The 20,565-nt window shown below is 46.3% G+C and overlaps 2 protein-coding genes across 2 annotated transcripts in view; both read left to right on the top strand.

Annotated features, from left to right (window-relative positions):
- The window catches only part of LOC142495986 (CMRF35-like molecule 8), a 32,835-nt gene extending 19,693 nt beyond the window's left edge, over positions 1 to 13,142 (top strand). The window contains exons 4-7 of the mRNA XM_075602182.1: positions 243 to 316; positions 11,090 to 11,186; positions 11,833 to 11,869; positions 12,846 to 13,142. Coding sequence (XP_075458297.1) covers positions 243 to 316; positions 11,090 to 11,186; positions 11,833 to 11,869; positions 12,846 to 12,924 — 287 coding nt within the window. The 3' untranslated portion in view covers positions 12,925 to 13,142. The remainder of the gene's footprint in view (positions 1 to 242; positions 317 to 11,089; positions 11,187 to 11,832; positions 11,870 to 12,845) is intronic.
- Positions 13,143 to 19,324: 6,182 nt separating this feature from the next.
- Positions 19,325 to 20,565, top strand: part of LOC142494583 (hepatitis A virus cellular receptor 1 homolog) — a 37,275-nt gene continuing 36,034 nt past the window's right edge. Inside the window, exon 1 of the mRNA XM_075599033.1 lies at positions 19,325 to 19,471. Coding sequence (XP_075455148.1) covers positions 19,408 to 19,471 — 64 coding nt within the window. The 5' untranslated portion in view covers positions 19,325 to 19,407. The remainder of the gene's footprint in view (positions 19,472 to 20,565) is intronic.

Genomic DNA, 20,565 nt, shown 5'->3' with positions numbered 1-20,565 from the left:
GTTTGTCACGGAGTTTCCCGTGCGGCGGCCGCATCATCAGACAAGCGCTAATGGCGCTTATCATTGAAAGCGTCGGCAGCGCGGGAAAACAGCGTTTTTAAAAAGCCCGCGGTGGCGGCCGCAGGAGGTTAAAGGCGGCCGCCACTGTATGTTGTTTTAATTGTTAACAATCCTCTGTTTTTTTGCATCCTCTGAATCTGTTTATATTTATTTAACCTGTGCATATTTATCTTTTCTCTCAGTTGCCGACACATCTCGTTCCATCCTTTCAACTTCCCCTCCAGGGAACGTTTCATTCTCCAGTGAAGAAAATCAGGTTCCATTTCATTATTTGTATTTTGACATAAACGTTTCTTCCCTACAACCCTTGCTAGACCTGCCACACAATGGCCCATTTAATAAGTTGTGATGTGTGAAAGCCACTTCCCCGTGCTGGGGATTTTAGTCACATTTATTTGAATTCAACCGTCTCCAGAACTGGTGTAAGCCCATTAAAGAGACGATCTGAGCAGCTTAAAAATGTTTAAATTATTAATAATAATAATAATAATAATAATAATAAAACAAAAATAATATATGCAGCATTTAATTACCTTTATTGAAAACTAATTACCTAAGCTGCTGATTTGTGCTCCCATGATCGATCAGCACAAGCCTGTTTTCCAGGTTCACTAAAAGGCTGCATTTCAGTTTCAAACCAATCCATCAGTCAGTGTAACTCGGCAGCTACAATGTATTCTTATATGACTACGGTAACATTATCTATTGCAGCGGTGCGGAGGCGCAAGATTGTTTAAGGGGGGGCGCAGGCAGCAGGCGGCGATTTTGCCAGGAGCAGAGAAAAGCACTCGGTAGCTGCAATTTCTCTTTCGGCCATTAGGTGGTGCTGTGCTTCACAGCTCCTGCAGTTCTTCCTTGTTGCATGCAGAGTGATGAGAGTGTCACAGTGTGACATGGGGAGGGGGGGTGAGTGTGTGAGTGGTACATAGGGAGAGGGGTGAGTGCATGGGCGTCCGCAGAAATGTTTTCAGGGGGGGGCATAATGTTAACTAGACAGAGAGAGAGAGTGGTTGTGGGGGGGTGTGGGTGACGGGGTGGGTGACTGACACTTTGACTGACTGACTCGTGTGTGACTGACACTTGGGTGGGTGACTGACTGACTGTGGGTTGGTGTCTGTATTCATTCACAGACAGACAGAAACAAACACACACCCTCCCTCTCTCAGACTCTCCCCCTCTCAGACTCTCCCCCTCTCAGACTCTCCCCCTCTCAGACTCTCCCTCTCCCTCTCAGACTCTCCCTCTCAGACTCTCCCTCTCCCCCTCAGACTCTCCCCCTCAGACTCTCCCCCTCAGACTCTCCCTCTCAGACTCTGACTCTCCCTCTCAGACTCTGACTCTCCCTCTCAGACTCTCCCTCTCCCTCTCAGACTCTCCCTCTCCCTCTCAGACTCTCCCTCTCCCTCTCAGACTCTCCCTCTCCCTCTCAGACTCTCACTCTCCCTCTCAGACTCTCCCTCTCAGACTCTCCCTCTCAGACTCTCACTCTCCCTCTCAGACTCTCCCCCTCCCTCTCAGACTCTCACTCTCCCTCTCAGACTCTCACTCTCCCTCTCAGACTCTCACTCTCCCTCTCAGACTCTCACTCTCCCTCTCAGACTCTCACTCTCCCTCTCCCTCTCAGACTCTCCCTCTCAGACTCTCCCTCTCAGACTCTCCCTCTCAGACTCTCACTCTCAGACTCTCACTCTCAGACTCTCACTCTCAGACTCTCACTCTCCCTCTCAGACTCTCACTCTCAGACTCTCACTCTCAGACTCAGACTCTCCCTCTCTCACTCTCAGACTCTCCCTCTCAGACTCTCCCTCTCCCTCTCAGACTTTCCCTCTCCCTCTCAGACTCTCCCTCTCAGACTCTCCCTCTCCCTCTCAGACTCTCCCTCTCAGACTCTCCCTCTCAGACTCTCCCTCTCAGACTCTCCCTCTCAGACTCTCCCTCTCAGATTCTCCCTCTCAGATTCTCCCTCTCAGATTCTCCCTCTCAGATTCTCCCTCTCAGATTCTCCCTCTCAGATTCTCCCTCTCAGACTCTCCCTCTCCCTCTCAGACTCTCACTCTCCCTCTCAGACTCTCACTCAGACTCTCCCCCTCAGACTCTCCCTCTCCCCCTCACTCTCCCTCTCCCCCTCACTCTCCCTCTCCCCCTCAGACTCTCTCCCCCTCAGACTCTCTCCCCCTCAGACTCTCTCCCCCTCAGACTCTCTCCCCCTCAGACTCTCTCCCCCTCAGAATCCCTCTCTCACTCAGACTCTCTCTCTCTCTCACTCAGACTCTCTCTCTCTCAGACTTTCTCACTCAGACTCTCTCTCTCACTCACTCTCTCTCTCTCTCACTCAGACTCTCTCTCTCTCTCTCAGACTCTCTCACTCAGACTCTCTCTCTCTCACTCAGACTCTCTCTCTCTCACTCAGACTCTCTCCCCCTCAGACTCTCTTTCCCCCTCAGAATCCCTCTCCCCCTCAGAATCCCTCTCCCCCTCAAAATCCCTCTCTCACTCAGACTCTCTCTCTCACTCAGACTCTCTCACTCACTCTCTCTCTCACTCAGACTCTCTCTCTCTCACTCAGACTCTCTCTCTCTCACTCAGACTCTCTCTCTCTCACTCAGACTCTCTCTCTCTCAGACACCCACACACACCACACACACCACACCACACACACCTTGTCTGGTGCCACTCTAATGCAGATAGTCCCAAGGTGTAGCCCCATCTCTTTCTTACCCCCTCTCTTCTTCATTCACTCTCTCCCCTCACCCCTCTCTTCCTCACTTCCTCTATTACACCCCCTGTCTCCTCACTCTCCCCCCTCCATCAATTATCCCCCTCTGACTCAAACCCACTCCCTGAATCCGTCCTCCTCACATTCATTCCCTCCCCCCCTGATCTCTCACACACACACAGACACACACTCAGACACAGACACACACACACAGACACACACTCAGACACAAACTCAGACACTCGCAACAAGGGGGAATCGGAGCAGGGGGGGAACCGGAGCAGTCGGGGGAATCGGAACGGGAAGGGGGGACCCGGAGCAGGGGGGGAATCGGAACGGGAAGGGGGGACCGGAGCAGGGGGGGGGGAATCAGAACAGGGGGAAGATTTTGGAACGGGGGGGATCGGAGCAGGGGGGGGGGGGGGGAATCAGAGCAGGAGGACAAGGGGGAAGCGAGAGTGGCATGGAGCAGTACTCACCTGACTTGCTCCATGCAGGAAAGGGCGGGCCTCGCTATGCAAGGTCAGATAGACTCCGCAGGGGTGAGCAAACTTTTTATGCCGAGCCCCCCTTTTCATCCATTTAATTTCTCGGGCCCCCCCTGCCTGACGTAATCAAAATCACATGAACCCCCCCTTTATTAAACGATATACAATGTAAATACAAATATGTTTCAACAGCTCGCGCTTGCAAAATTAGGCTGCGTCCACGCTGCCGCCGAGAGTGGTGACATCACCAACTCTCCAAGCATGAGCACAGGGTGTCCTGCATAATTTTGCAAGCACGAGTGGGGTGTATGAATCAGGGCTATTTCTGTGTTTGTGTGTGGCTGTGTGTGGGTGTGGGGTTGTGCGCATTGACTGCTGCTGAGCATGCTTCAATGTCAATTTTGTTTGTCTCCCCAAGCGCCAAGCTTGGGAGAGCGTACACCCTCCAGTTTGTGCAACGCTGCATTCAATCACAACACCCATACACACACACAATCACAACACAGACACACCACACACCACACACACAATCACAACACACACAACACCCCCCCACACACTAATATCACAACACACACTAATATCACAACACACACTAATATCACACCACACAACACACACAATCAAAAACAACACAAACACCCCCACACCACACATTCAATCACAAAACACACACATCACTATACATATATATATATATATATATACACACACACACACCCATCACTATACATATATATATATATATATACACACACACACACACATCACTATATACACACACACATCATTATACATATATATACACACACACACACACACACACATCACTATACATATATACACACAAACACATCATTATACATATATATATATATACACACACACATCACTATACATATATATATATACACACACACACACACACACACACACACACACACATACACACACACACATCACTATACATATATACACACACACATCACTATACATATATATATATACACACACACACACACACACACACACACACACACACACGTACTGCATGCTCGGCTCCCCACGCTGCTGAACACTGGAGGTGCAGGAAGAGGAGGGCTTGTGTCTGTGTGCAGAGGGACGCCCCGCCCCCTCTGCAAGCACAGAGCAGCAGCAGCAGCGAGTTTCTGCCCGCCACTGCTCTGCTCTGCTCTGTTTCGCCGCACAGGCTGCGCCCCCCTCCTAAATAATTTGGCGCCCCCCAGTTTTGCGCACCGCTGAGATAGAGTTGAGAGGGCCAAAAAAATAATAATCCTGGCAGCGTGCCAACACGCGCCAGCCAATCAGGAGACAAGGGAGGCTTTTTTTTTTTGCAGAAGAGCGCGCTAAATCCTGTCACGCCAGTGCCCTCTGTTCCCCGCTGTTGGCGGCCCAGGATCCAGGGGGGGGGGGCAAGCGCCCCCCCTTGCCCCCCCCTGCGGACGCCCATGGGTGAGTGTGAGTGTGTGTGTGACATGGGGAGGGGGTGAGAGTGTGAGTGTGACATGGGGAGGGGTGGTAAGAGTGCCCCAGTGTGACATGGGGAGGGGGGTGAGGGGAGGGTGAGTGTGGAGGGGGGGGTGAGAGTGTGTGGGGGGTGAGAACGTGAGAGTGTGACATGGGGAGGGGGGTGAGAGTCAGTGTGACAGTGTGACATGGGGAGGGGGAGTGAGTGTGGAGGGGTGAGAGTGTGACAGTGTGACATGGGGAGAAGGGGTGAGAGTGTGACAGTGTGACATGGGGAGAGGGGGTGAGAGTGTGACAGTGTGACATGGGGAGAAGGGGTGAGAGTGTGACAGTGTGACATGGGGAGAGGGGGTGAGAGTGTGACAGTGTGACATGGGGAGGGGGGGTGAGAGTGACAGTGTGACATGGGGAGGGGGGTGAGAGTTTGACAGTGTGACATGAGGAGGGGAGTGACAGTGTGACATGGGGAGGGGGGGTGAGAGTGTGACATGGGGGGGTGAGTGTGGGGAGGTGAGAGTGTGACATGGGGAGGAGGAATGACAGTGTGACATGGGGAGGGAGGGTGAGAGTGTGACAGTGTGACATGGGGAGGGGGGTGAAAGAGACATGGGGGATGAGAGAGACACTGGCAGGAGAGAGAGAGACTGGCTGGAGGGAGAGAGACTGGCGGGAGAGAGAGAGAGAGACTGGCGGGACGGTTGAGCGAGACTGGCGGGAGGGTTGAGTGAGACTCTCGGGAGGGTTGAGAGAGACTGGCGGGAGGGTTGAGTGAGACTCTCGGGAGGGTTGAGTGAGACTGGCGGGAGGGAGAGACATAATGGCTTTTGGGAGAGTGTAAGAGAGACACTGGGGAGAGGGAGAGAGTGAGAGACACTGAGGGGGGGAGGGACACTGGTGGGAGGAGGAAACACACAATGGCTGGAGGGACGTGAGAGAGACACTGGAGGGAGGGAGAGAGTGAGAGACACTAGAGGAGGGAGGGAGACACTGGGGGGAGTGAGAGAGACACTAGGGGGAGGGAGAAAGAGAGAGACACACTGGGGGGAGGGGAAGAGAGAGTGGGGGGAGGGAAAGATAATGGGGGGAGGGAGAGACACTGAGGGGAGAGATAAAGAGACACTGGAGGGGGAGTGAAAAATACTGGGAGAGGGAGAGACTGGGAGAGGAGAGTGAGACTGTGGAAGAGGGGAGAGAGGTCCTGATGTGACGGGAAGAGAGAAATCAATAATACATAAATGGGGACGCTATTAGACAAATATTATAATGATTATTTTTAAGTGATGTAATTCGTTTTAAATACTTTTTTTGTAGACGCGTGGCGGGGGCGTCACAAAGCTGGTTCGCCTTCATTGGCTTAACCAGCTCACGTGCGCTGACGTCATGTGATTTTGATTACATCAGGTAGGGGGGGGGGGAGTGAGAAATTTCATGGATGAAAAGGGGGGCTCGGCATAAAAAGTTTGCTCATCCCTGATCTATTGTTACAGTTTGCATCTCAAACTGCTGGGAATATCGGAAACAAATGAGCACAAACAGGAAAGTGTTACAGAGATCTTGCATTGCTGGGGAAGGTGGGCTAAAACCTGCTATAGAAATCAAAGGATGCTCAGTATATTAAAACTCATTAAAAATGGCATAGTTGAATTTTTAAATAAAAAAAGGTAGTAAGTCTTATCTAATATTACAGAACTTATTTATTTAAAAAACAAACAAAAAAACACATGTAGGTTATTGCTTGGATTGCTCCTTGAAATAGGACCAGATGTTGGAAAATACCCTAACTGAACCTAATAAACAGTAACCTTTTGTAATACAAATAAACATATCCTACCCATATCTATCATGGTGTAAAGCTGTCTTCCCAGTGCTGAAAAAGACTTCAACTTCACTCAAATGAATGGGCTAAAACCCATGTCTGTGTTGTAGTTACACCTTGAACACACACACACACACACACACACACACACACACACACACACACACACACACACACACACACACACACACACACACACACACACACACACACACACACACACACACACGTTAGGGGTAAAAAAAAAGGAGCATAAACCTCTATACAGCTCATACAGTGGCGACAAAGTTTAATCTAACTCGGCCAGTGCCGCGTGTGCACTTTCAATAGTAAGCGCCATAGCGCTTATCTATTGAAGCGCGGGAAAGCGCGGGAAACTCCGGTTTCAAACCGGAGAATAGACCCGCTGCTAGCCCGCTGCGGTCCCGGCCAGCTCGCGTCTTTAGTTAGAATAAGCTGTGCCGGGACAGTACATTTCTCCCCCAACATCAGACCTATTCAAGGATTGATTATTTTCCGGGTACTAAAGACATCTTCCAGGCAACCTCCCAGTCAGACATATGATCAATATCATGGTCGTATCACGCACCGGTATCACTGATACTCTCCCTCCCCTTCTATAAAAACAATCAATACAATTGGAAACTGAATGATTCTCTGTTAAACCAAATAGACGTAGAGATAGACATTAAACAAAAACTCAGAGAATACTTTACGCTGAACAAGGGCTCAGTAAAGTCACCAGCAGTGCTATGGGAAGCCCATAAGGCCACAATAAGAGGAAATATAATTTCCATAGCTTCACACAAGAAAAAAATAAAGCAAAAACTTTACAACGAATTAGCGGAGAAAGTTCAACTTTTAGAACAAAAATATAAAACCAATCCCTCCAAAAAATTATTAAAATTACTAGACAAAACCAGATCTGAACTTAAGCAGATTCAAATAGACGAAGTGGAGAGGGCGTTAAGGTGGACCAAGCAAAAATATTACGACAAAGGTAATAAAGCCGACCGATTGTTAGCCTCTAAACTTAGAGGTCTGAGAACCAAGGGCCTTATGCAGAGAGCATCGTTATTTCGAAATTCGCCATTTTTTGTACAATTTCGCGCAGAAACCGGCAGAAAATGGCGAGTTCCGAAAAACGCGCCATTTTGTTTTTTCAATTGCTAAAACTCGCCTCGCGGCTGGCGAGAACCTCCATCTCGCCATTTTTAAAACTCTCCGAATGCAGAGAGGTGCGAACGGCATAAAGCGGCTGTTCGCGCCAAAAAATGGCGCGATTCTCGCATTTTTGCCGCGCCAGGAAAAGATGGCAAGATGGCGCTCGCCGCCTATAGTAAAGGGGAAAAAAAGGCGCGAATTTGTTTTTACACGTTTCTGAAGCGCGCATCTCGCCAATTTAAACTCGCCACACGCATCCATGTTAAACATAGCAGAATTCGCACTTTTCTGCATATGGAGACTAAAACTCTCCAAAAAAGCTACTTTTTATGAAATTCGCCAATTTTAAAATTCTATGCTCTCTGCATGAGGCCCCAAGTCTCAAATAACGGTTATCCAAACGAAGACAGCTACAAAAACATATTGCGAGAAGCAAATAGCAAATTCATTCTCAGACTTCTATTCCAAATTATATAACTTAAATTTCCCAAAAAAAGATGCTCGGATGAGGAAGCTATTTCCAGATACCTGGAGACATGCAAACTTCCGGAACTCTCAGAAAATAATCTTCTGGAACGAAATAAGGAAATAACCCAGGAAGAATTATTAGACGCCATTTCCCAACTAAAACCCAGCAAAACGCCGGGCCCAGATGGTTTCTCCAATCAGTATTATAAAAAGTTTAAGATGGTCCTAGCTCCATAATCGACCATGTACATCTCTCATCCACGAAGGCCATCCTGTTGAGCCTCGATGCGGAAAAAGCATTCGACAGGATAAGGTGGGACTATTTAGACCAAACACTAATTAAATTCGGATTTAAGGGCCGTTACGTAGAGGGGATCAGAGCCCTATATAAAACTCCCACGGCCGTAGTGAAACTCCCAGGAGGAGACTCAAACCCTATAAACATAAAGAATGGTACTCGGCAGGGATGCCCCTTGTCTCCGCTTCTATTTGCTCTTTCCATCGAACCCTTGGCATCGACAATTAGAGATGAAAAACACATAAATGGAATTGAAATTGGAGAGACAAATGATAAAATATCCCTCTTTGCTGATGACATTATCCTAACTCTAGCCAACCCCTTGACTTCACTCCCGAACTTGCACTCACAACTAGACAAATTCAGCAAAATTTCGGGATACAAAATCAATATGGATAAGTCGGAAGCATTGAACCTATCCTTACATGATCCCGAGGTTAAACTATTGCAAGCAAATTTTAACTACAAATGGAGCTCCACAAAGATCAAATACCTACGAATTCAGATAACAAGGGAGTATAAATCATTATTCCAACACAACTACCCGCCCTTATTCGAAAAGATAAAAAAAGACCTCCAGAGCTGGAACGAATACCAGATATCTTGGCTAGGAAGAATAGCTACGGTCAAAATGAATATTCTACCAAGACCTGTATTATTTTCAGACTCTTCCAATAGATATCCCAATGTTTGAGCTTAAAAATATGCAAAATAGAATTTTCCAATTTATTTGGCAAATTAAAAGACCTAGGGTGGCTAGATCTATTTTACTAGCTCCTAAAGAATGCGGAGGCCTGGCAGTCCCGGATATCATTAAATACTATTTAGCGGCCCAACTCAAACAAGTAATAATGTGGAACAACGACCAAACCACAAGTTGTTGGATTGGGATAGAGTCTACCTATGCGAGACCTCTCTCTCTCCGGGCCACTCTCTGGACTGAGGGGGGAAGAGAGACCTTCTCGGAGACATTAAAACTGGGAGCAATGAAATGTACATGGAGGATATGGACCAAAAATAAGAGGAAATATGAGCTGATAGCCATCTCCACACTATTAACCCCTATCTTCAATAACCCTGAGTTTCCCCCAGGCTGGCTCCCGCAGGGACTTAATAAATTCAAGAAGCTAAAGATGATGGTAGCCGACGACTTTGTAGAAAAGGGTAAGATCCTACCTCTCCAGGACCTAGAGAAAAAATATAAAATAGTAAACCTTCCAGTGTTCGGTTTCCTCCAAATCCGTCACTACCTGCAAACAGTCTCCAAAGATTCGGCATTCCAACCTTTAACACATTTGGAAAGACTGTGCAGGAGAGGATATTATTGTAAAGGACTGATTTCGGAGGTTTATCTGGGCCTGGCGAGATCCGCAGGTTGTTCCCAGCATAACTATATGCTCAGATGGGCAGAAGATTTGAATATAGAGATCGATAGAGAAGACTGGGAGGATATCTGGGAGGCAGCTTCAAAAACATCAATTTGTACCACTATCAAAGAGAATATTTACAAAATCTTATTTCATTGGACCTAACCCCGAACAGGCTGAGCCAGATCTTCCCCGGATCCTCAGATTTGTGCTGGAGAGGGTGTGGGCAAAGAGGAGATATGGCTCATATCTGGTGGAATTGTCCAAAAATTCAGGGATTCTGGGTCATGATTCAAACACTGATTCGAGAATACCTGGGGGTAGGGATTGAGGTGGACCCGCTGACCATGATTTTAGCCAAACCAATTGATGACCTAGAAACAGCAGAAAGCAAAATGATAATCCATGTTCTGACGGCAGCCCGCTGCTCAGTTGCGGCAGCCTGGAAAAAGGTAAATGTGCCCTCCAAACAGACAGTGCTGCGAAGAATCAGGGAAATAAAGATGATGGAACTCCTCTCGGCGCAACTGAGCCAAAAGATGGACAAATTTCATAAAATCTGGGAGATATGGCCAGGAAACTAGTAACCTTATAGGGAAGTAAATAGAGGGACTAGACAACTGGCTCGTCCCCTCCTCCCCCCTTCCCCCCCTCTCTCTTCTTCTTTTCTGCTCTTCTCTTTCCTTTGCCACCTCTAAGAGAGACAGACGAGGAAGTGAATGCTTCCCTAATAAAATCTAAACTGTGGGAACATAAGACAATAACACAATGAACATGTTAAAACAAACATTTTATTCAAGCAGAGATAAAAGACTGTTGAAACCTACTGTAATTACCACAATTGTCAATGTTCAACCAGTATATGTATAACTATGTCTATTATATGTTGTTTATCTCTCCAAAAACAATAAAAAATTTGAAACAAGAAAACGAGCAAGTTCCTCTGACATACCTGGGACATCATAATGACCTCTGGCGTGGCAGGGGTCATGCTGTGCCAGGTACATCACAAGGGCACTGTAAAGGTTAAGGGTCTTATTCTATATCCACCAAAGTCTCTGTTGGGGCTGTTTTCTGCCGAAATTCACTATTGAAGTCAATGTGGTATTTCATCCCAAACGTCCCGATTGGCCACTTTGGAGGATGTAGAACAAGTTCCAAAGTGAAAAAAACTCCCCACAGAACAGATTATTTTAATTTCAACCCCATTTTCTTATGTTTTAGGAGAGTACAGGCTTACTGGATCCAATGCCTCACATTATTGCTGGCGTTGTACTCCTGCTCCTGCTAATTATTTCCTTGGCAGTGCTTGTGTACAGATGTAAGTATGGCATTTCTAATTTATTGTGATTGGATAAGGACCAGGATCATTTCACTGGGGAAATAATATATACAAAAAATATATATATATATCAAATCCTCCCGGGTACAAATTGCATCAGATACATAGATACATCTTTCTTTGATACATCTGATACCATTTTATGAACTGGTTTTGCAGTGGTGAAACTTTGGATACATAAGACCATAGAAAAATAGGAGTCAAATGATATGGTCAGGATTATGGGGACCACGATACAGTAGTGTAACTTCATAACATGAAAAACTGGGCATTGCATCAAGCTGGCCCTATTAACACAATGCAGTACAGGTATGTCATTGGTTTCCTACTCCCTGTCAGTTATTGCAAGAGCATACCAAAATGAAAACCTTACCAATAGATCATAGAGTAGAAACTCAGCACTGTCAAACTATATAATAGAAAAACTATGTGTGTTTTATAGAGTGACTGGTTATGGACAGAGCATAAAGAATAAATAGATGTTTTTAGGTAGAGATTTAGAATGCATAGGTTGAGGTGCGTGAAATCAGATAGTGGATGACTGTCTGTGGGTATATATTTTATAAGGTTTTATTCAGCCAAAATTGCACTAAAGTCCTCTTTCTCTGTAAAACTTGCTCTCCAGGCAGCTACCATAGAACGAAGATGAGCGGAATAGTAAGGTAATGAATACAATATTACTAGAGAACCTCATGCACATGGGTTTTTTCACAACAGCATGGTAGATATTTTTTGCTTGGTTGCATGGAAGGGCTTAGTTGGCGTACACAATACAGCTACAGTCAATGGGGCAGCCCTCCCAATCCTAATTGTATTTAGTACCCACCTTTATATTTTACACGAATGTGAAGCAAGGAGTCCCTTAAGCAGAACCACTTTCAGTATAGCTCTGGGAACACCATGGTTTCTGAGATGCTTACTGGAAAAGCTGGGCCGGCTGGGACTTTGGCGGGGCTTGGTGCTGGGGGTAGCGCAGTGCCTCTTACCTTCTGCTGCACCTCCACATGCTCCTCATCTCTGGCACTACCACCAGCTACGTCTCTTTGTCATCAAGTCGCGGCATCATGTGATGTCATGTTGTCATGGCAACGCGTCATCACAAGGAAGAGATGCTCTACCCCGGAAATTAGTTTAAATGTTGTTGGGAAGAGCGTGATACCTCTAAGTGCAGGACCTGGTGCATTGGCACTGATGGTACCACCATCAAGCCGGCCCTGGAGCCTCAGCCAGTATCGTTTCCTCCAGGGAAAACGAAATGTTAGTTTCAGTCTCCTGCATTATACAGTGGGGTTTTTATATTATATGCAACAGTATCGTTGCTAACTTTCCCGTTAACTCCCTCTGTGTAACCCCAGTATTGATAACGAGCATGCAAATGAGTATGCATCACCTAGTTACTTATGGAAGTGGGAAAGATATCACCACTTTTTATCACCTTCCTCAGGATTTCATTAAACCTATCTTGCCTATGTATATAATGGCCGCGATGGACAATATGAGACTACTGTAGCAACCTAGAATTTTATAATTAATAATTGGATACGTGCTGTGCCAATTTTCCTGTTACAGTGTTTTTGCCTTGTTTCTTCCACCTGAAATGTATACTTTAACAAGCTGTGTAAACATTTTTATTTTCAGCACCACGCCTGTGTTAATCCTGGGGGCCCTGGATAGGGCACCAAACCAAGCCACAGATAATATTTATTTGGTGGAATAAAAGACTCGAGTCAGACCCCCTGAAAAATCAGTGACAGGTTGAAGGGGGTCTTCTAATGGTGACATCGGTGATACTCTATTTCTGTTAATGTCACCTTTCAATAAGCCTCTCGTATGCTCTACACAGTACTCTACCCTCCGGAGACATTTTCACAAAAATTGTGTTCTTTTTGCCTTATTATAATTCAACATGTGTAGTACAGTATAAGATATATAATAAATAAATATACATTTTGAATATTTTTTGCTTTCCTGTGTCTATTAAAAAAACAACAACAACTTTGTTTTTTTTTTAGGGGGATTGCACTTTAATCAAGTTGGTGACATAATTACTGTATATAATTATTCTGGAGAAGTAGTAAATGTAATATTTTAAGAGTTATGAGTCTTCTGATTGTCTCAACCATTCTTAAATATGATCCCTTACTTTTCTTTCTTATCATGCCATAGTCTCTCATTGGCAAACTGGGGCAATAGTTGTATAAAAACAGAGTTATTGATTCTATGGTATTTTTTTGAATGATAAATCTGTTTTTTGAAACACATTACACAGCAAGCAATCATTAAAAAAAATGTATTCAGCATGCATAAAGGTTAAAAGCCAAATTTACTAAGTGGGGCAAGGGAAGTGAATGAGCCATAAGGTGCATTATGACTTAGCACTTAGTATGTGCAGAGTCTGTTTACTAAAGTCTCCCGACTGGAACAGTAGGGCAAAGCAGTGCAAAAAACAGAACCATATTCATCAAAGAAAAAGAATCCCATTGAAAGGACTGGGAGTTTTTACTGTGAAATATCTGGTGCAACTCTTTTGCACAGACTTTGCCCAGTTTTGCAGTCAGGAGACTTTTGTGGATACTGTAACCCCCTATGTATCTGTCTGTCTGTCATTTCTGCTGAGTAACTATGGGTAAAGGCAGGTTTATGTACCTGTCTGAGATATGTGAATGTAATCGTAAGTGTTTTTTTCTGTCTTTGCTGTAGAAATTATAGAAGGATTGCATACCATGTTGGAAGTGAATCAGTTCTTTATATTCTCCTCTCTGGTACTAAACCTCCAGGCTTAGCATCTTCTGCTGGCTATTAACCTGATTACAACTAACACCACATCTTCCTTTCTCAGAAGACAGGTGACACCACTTATGGTGTATATTATATGGACTTTGTGGATCAAGATTTCGCTACCAAACATAAGATTCCCCTGGTCAAGAAATCAATACCGGTGGGTCTAGAGGCTATTGACGAACGTCCTCTCCAGCCAGCCTTCATTTCATTGGAGACTCCTACTCCTACTCTTACTCTCTCTACTACTGACGGTCACAAGGAAAAGATCTCACTGGATGTTATTCATTCACCCTCTGTACAGGTAATTCTAGGTCTTCCTTGGCTCCAACAACACAATACGATTATAGACTGGACTGACAAGAGACCTATACAATGGGGTGTTGCCTTTGGGGTTGCTCCTGTATCCTCGGTACAACTTATCGCTGGCGCAGAGACGAGTACTCCTGCCAACCCTACTCTTCTTGAAGTACTGCACCAACACACTTTATTCGAGCAAATACCCAGTATGTACCTGGCAGATACCTGGAATGCGCCGCTCCTCACCTCTGACAAGCCCCATTGCGTTTGCCTTCCCAGCCTGGGTTCATGCCTGGCTGACGGGCGGCTGATCTGTTAAATGATAATGATTAGGATTTAATAGGCTGCAATGCTTCGCGTGTCTACCAGATGGCATAAATTCATGAATTGTAATGCAGTATATATATATATACTGTGCAGTATTGCAGCCAGCGGGAATAAAATGCTTCAATCCCTGCATGGAAAATACCTCAATGCACTCGGGCAGAAAACAGTCACAAACCTCAATACACCCGGGTATACCCGAATTCGTGGGACTAGCCGAGCTCGAATAAAGTGTGTCGCCAGTGTATATGCAGAATTCATTGATGTTTTTGATAAAGTACGCTTTGAAACTTTACCTCCGCACCGCCATTATGATTGCCCCATAGAGCTTCTGCCGGGTGCCATCCTTCCTAAAGGCAGATCCTACCCTCTGTCCCTTCCTGAAACTAAAGCTATGTCTGAATATATTCAGGAGAACTTAAAGAGAGAGTTCATTAGAGCTTCTTCCCCCCCTGGCTTCTTTTTTGTTAAGAAGAAAGATGGTTCACTCTATCCTTGCATAGACTATAGGGGCCCTAACAAAATAACCATGAAGAATCGTTAACCTTTGCCACTCATCTCGGAATTTTTTGATCGTGTACAAGGTTCTTCCATTTTTTCTAAACTCGATCTTCGTGGGGCCTACAATCTCATACGCATTCAACAAGGGGACGACCATCAATATGAGACGGCCATTATGAATATTTGGTCATGCCTTTCGGGCTCTGTAATGCCCCAGCTTTCTTTCAAGAATTCGTGAATTATATTTTTCGAGATGTCCTCAACATTTTTGTAATTGTCTATCTAGATGATATTCTTATTTTTTCTAAATCTATATCCGAGCATATCCAACACACTAAATTAGTTATCTCCCGTCTGCGTGAGAATCATCTCTATGCCAAGATGGAGAAATGTATTTTCCACCAAACATTCACTTCTTTCTTGGGATACATTATCTCTGATAAGGGTTTCTCTATGGATCCTGATAAGCTTAAGGCAGTGGTAGATTGGCTCCAACCCACTTCTCTTAAGGCGATTCAGCGGTTTCTTGTCTTCGCCAATTATTATCGTATCTGTAATTTTTCCGCCAGTGCTCCCATCATCGCCCTGACAAAGAAAGATGCGGGCACGTCCTCCTGGTCTCCTGAGGCATGCCAGGCCTTTGAAACCCTTAAGAAAGCATTTGTCTCTGCTCCTATCTTACGCCATCCAGACCTTAAACTTCCTTTCACGTTGGAGGTAGATGCCTCGGATATTGGGGCAGGAGCCATACTCTCACAGAGACAGTCCCCTCAGGATAAGCTACACTCTTGCGGGTTCTTCTCAAAAATATTCTCCTCCGCAGAACAAAACTACGATGTTGGCAACAGGGAACTCTTGGCCATCAAACTTGCTCTGCAAGAGTGGAGACACCTCCTGGAGGGTACTGAAAACCCTATTTCAATTCTTACGAACCATAATTTTTTTTTATATATCGAAGGTGCCCGTCGCCTCGGCCCCCGTCAGGCTCGATGGGCATTGTTCTTTTCCAGATTCAACTATATAATTTCCTACATTCCTGGTACTAAGAATCTTAAGGCCGACGCCTTATCCCATCAATTCGTCAGCGAAGACAAATCCGAAGACTTTCCTGAGACCATTCTTCCCGCCAAATATGTCATTTCGACTAACACTTTTGATATACTGGCAAGATCTTGGAGACACAGATGCTCATCCCTGAGGGTATGGAAGTGCCGGAGGGTTGTTTGTATGCTGCACCTTAATTTTACCAGAAGATCCTTGAGTGGGGTCATTCCTCTAGGTCTGCCGGTCACCTGGGTACAAAGAGGACTTCCGATTTGATCAGACGCACCTTTTGGTGGCCTAATATGTTTAAGGATTTCAAGGAATTCATCAACTCCTGTTCAATCTGTGCTCGAAATAAGTCGAAATTTTGGCATGCCTTCGCTCAAAGGTTGGATATCTCTCTTATTTTTTCTTCTGGGTATCATCCCCAAACCAACGGACAGACCGAAAGAACAAACCAGTCAATAGAGCAATACCTGCGATGCTTTATTTCTGATGCACAGGATAACTGGGTGGAACTACTCCCATGGGCCGAATTCGCTCATAATTCACTCAGAAATGGGTCTACTCAGTGCCCGCGCAGCTCTTCTAGAGTGCCCGGAGTTTAGCTCCTCCCCCTCAGCCACGCCACGCGTCTCTCGTGCGTGCCGCGCACACGTGACGACGTGCACCGTTCCCCAGCTACATGACAAGTACTTGTTTAGCCCACTTGTCTCCTGCAGCCAATCCTTGCCTCCACGGTGGCCACGTCTCTGCTCTGCCTCCTTTGCGACTGGTTCCTGTGTGCAACTTAAACCCTGCAGTTCCTCGCATACCTTGCTGAGCATAACTCCTTGTAGCCTTGAGCTCCTACGTCTGTTGTGCCTTGCTCCTTGTCCTGTGTTTTCTTGCAGTTAACCCTTCGTGTACCGACCCGGCTTGTCTTTGGAATCTCTCTGGCTATTGACCCCAGCTTACCCTTGACTCTGCTGATCTCTCCAACCCAGACCACGGCTATATGGACATCTACTATTCTGACCTCTCCAACCCCAGACCACGGCTAACGGACTTTGACTATTCTGAACTCTATACTCCAAGACCTCGGCAAGTATCGACTAACTCACTCTCTCCAACCCAGACCCGGCTACGTTTGACAATCCGCCTGCCAGGCACGCGTCCGCTGCTGTGGGTGCGTGGTTTGCTACTTTCCCACCTCAGTACCAGGGTCCTATCTTGCTCGTGGGCAGCGCAAGCGTTACAAGTATATATGTTGTGGGGGGAATTGTGGGGAGGGACTGAGTGAGCGTGGGGTAATTGACTTGACGGAGGGAGAGGAGAGAGGGGGTGAGTGAGGAAAAGAGGGAGTAAGAGTGAAACGCAGGGGAGAGAAATACATGCGAGGCGGGAGAGTGAGAGGGGGTGAGACAGAAGGGAGAAATACATGGGAAGAGGGGGGGTGACAGATTGGGCTTGTGAGGTGTGAAATGGGGTGGGCGGCTCGCAATACCGCCCACACATGGGGGGGGGGGTGCCCTGCTTAAAATGTCTGTCCTGGGCCCCACGATTTCTGTTGGCGGCACTGTCGAACCTTTTGATAGAGTGATAAGATCATATGTACTGGCCATCTTTATTTCTGCAGTGTATAGCTCTGTACTATGTGATCTATAGTTCTCCAGCTGATGCTCTGAGAGCCAACACCATCAGTAGGTTTAGATTGCACTATGGAGTTTTGACCCTTTGAAGTTGAGGATTTAAAAAAATATTTGTTTTTCCCATGGATAGATCTAGGGGGGTCACGTGGATCTCCACGGTGCCAGACCAGAATACTTGTCCGGGAGAACAAATTAGGCCTCGTCTCCACTGCTCGCGGCTGCGTGTGCGCTATGGCGTGCACAAGATACGGCCCTCTATGGGACCGGCCCCAGTCACTGCCTGCGCGCGCCGGCAGAAAGCGCGATGCGTGACCACCTTAACCAAAAGACAAGATTTTTGTCTTTTGGCGCGGCGGCCGAGCGACGGCCACGTCACGGTGCCGGTTCAACCAATGAGGGCGAACCAGCCGCATGACATCATGGCCGTGCTCCCACCGCGCCTCCCCTTCGCGAGTGATATGAAGTCCTTCAGATCACTCGGATGGAGGGAACGAGCGCCGCCAGGCGAGTCCGTCACGCGTGCAGCGTGCGCACAGGGGCCATAGCCTTAGGCCTCCACGTGGTCAGTAGGAAGCCCCCGTGTCACTGGGAGATGAGATCACTGCTTTCTATTTCTTACACCAGATAGCTAAATGAAAAACCTAAATTTGTCGGGGGTTCCGGGAATTGCTCACATCTATCTAGGTAAAAAATAATTATATCTGGGAGTAGCGAGAGCTGGTCAAATTTTAGCTTGCTTCTCACAGAAGTTTGAAAGTATGATAATGTCTAGTGAATGCCACTGTGCTTTTTAAAGCAGCAGTTTACACTGATCTCCTTATTTATTTAATAGATTTCTGCTTGCTTTTTCCAACGCTGTTTTTATTTGTAACATCCGAGGCTCCGGTCAGGAGATACAGTATAAGCATTTGAAGTATTAAGTGTCCGTGATCTTAAAATCTCATCAGAGCCCAGTGCCATTCTTAGGCCTCGGACATGGTCAGAAAAACCGTGCTGAGGCGTGCTGAGCCGCGCTGAGGAGAAATATTATCCCTATCAGCGCGGCTTTAGACGGCGCTTCCGCACGCTTCCGCAGGTGTGCGGAGGCGTGTGGAAATGCAGGAGACAGGCAAGTTTAAATTTTGCCGCTCATGCAAGCGCAGGGCCGGTCACATGACTGCAAGAAGCCAATGGCAGTCCGTGACGTCGGCGCCGTGTCGTGGTGCCCTAGCCCCGCTACCTGGCCCGCCTCCATGCCCACCTCCCGCCCGGCTCCCATCCTGCACACAAGCGCTCTCGCTGATGCTCATGCAGGGACAAGGGAGCAGGAGATCATGAGCATCAGCGCTGTCCGGCGCCGCTCCCTGCACCATGTCCCAGGCCTTAGATTACCACAGTAACTTCCGAAAATAAAGATGAAGGAAATTGTTATTTTTAGCACTAAAAAGAGGAAAGGGGTGGGGGGGGAGGGAGGGTGCTGCTTTAAAGATTTATTTGAGGAAATAACATACTTGGCTGTGTGGGAGTGTCCTACTCATATAAGATTAGCACAGCACAAAGATAATTCCTATACAGTACTGTTGTCTAGAGACACTCGCTGACCTTCAAGCATCAGAGAGTATTCAATAAAACTAAGAGAAGTGATGACCTCATGGGACATGACACTGTTTGGATTCAGGACCTGCTTCCTTCTCCTGCTCCTGCCAGGTAATGATGCTAATTCATGGGAGGTCCTCCACATTGCATTGGGCAAAGTTGCTCAAAAGCCAAATGGTGCAGCCTGTAACAGGTACAGTAAATAGACCTCAGAAAATAGAGAAATTCAGGCTTCCTGGTAATGGAGGAGGAGTTTCCGGACAGACATTCTGCTAGGTCAGTGGTCGGCAACCTGCGGATCCCGAGCCGCATGCGGCTCTTTCCGCACTTACATGCGGCTCTCCTCTTTCGCGGTTCCCCAACTGCTGCCTTTCTCCCTCATTGTCCTGCACGCCAGGCTTCTCTCATGCTGCTGCACGCAGATGTCACAGAGAGGCCCAGCATGGGACAGTGCAGGAGGCAGGCCAGCATCTGGGGAGATACCCGGCGGCAACAAGAGGCCCGAGAGTATGTTAATGGTTACACAGTAATATTATTGATAAATACATTGTCTATAAAATGACTCTTCTTCCTTGAAAGGTTGCAGACCCCTGCACTGGGGGGGTTGTAAAACCTCTTAAAAAATGTAACAGCTTCCTTGGTTTAGACATGCAGGTATATTCCCATAATAAAGACTAGAATATTTTGATCAGAGTGATCTATTATCTATGTTGTATTTAACCAAAATACTCACTATGTTATATTGTTTCAAATGCTGTCCCCTTTCCCTCCCCCCTAACCCCCCCTTCCTATTGTGAAATACTATATCACAAGGGCAGTCAATCAAGTGCCCTGGTACCAACTTAGAATCACCCTGTTTCTCCCATGGACAGTTATATGTGGCATGTTCTAGAGTCGGATCACCAAATGAGTTGTATATCTTTGCTCCAACTGGAACTACTAAAAATGTTGTTTATAAACAAGCATTGCAATAAACATAGACTTTGCTCAGCTACATGTTCATTGTACTGCTGTTTGTTTAGAAACAAACTTTTTTCAACAACAACATAATTTTTCTTTACATCCCGGGCAACGCAGGGTATATCAACCAGTATATAATACTATATTATCATATTACCCCTTCTCCTATTTTATTTTTTGAATCCCCCTTTTTTTATTTTTGAAAAAAATGATCAATAAAAACATTAAGTATTGCCAGAGGGGTA

This window comes from Ascaphus truei, chromosome 5 (genome assembly GCF_040206685.1).
Source record: "Ascaphus truei isolate aAscTru1 chromosome 5, aAscTru1.hap1, whole genome shotgun sequence".
Taxonomy (NCBI): Eukaryota; Metazoa; Chordata; class Amphibia; order Anura; family Ascaphidae; genus Ascaphus; species Ascaphus truei.
The sequence above is the reverse complement of the archived record's forward strand: the minus strand, read 5'-3'. Positions and strand labels throughout refer to the sequence as shown.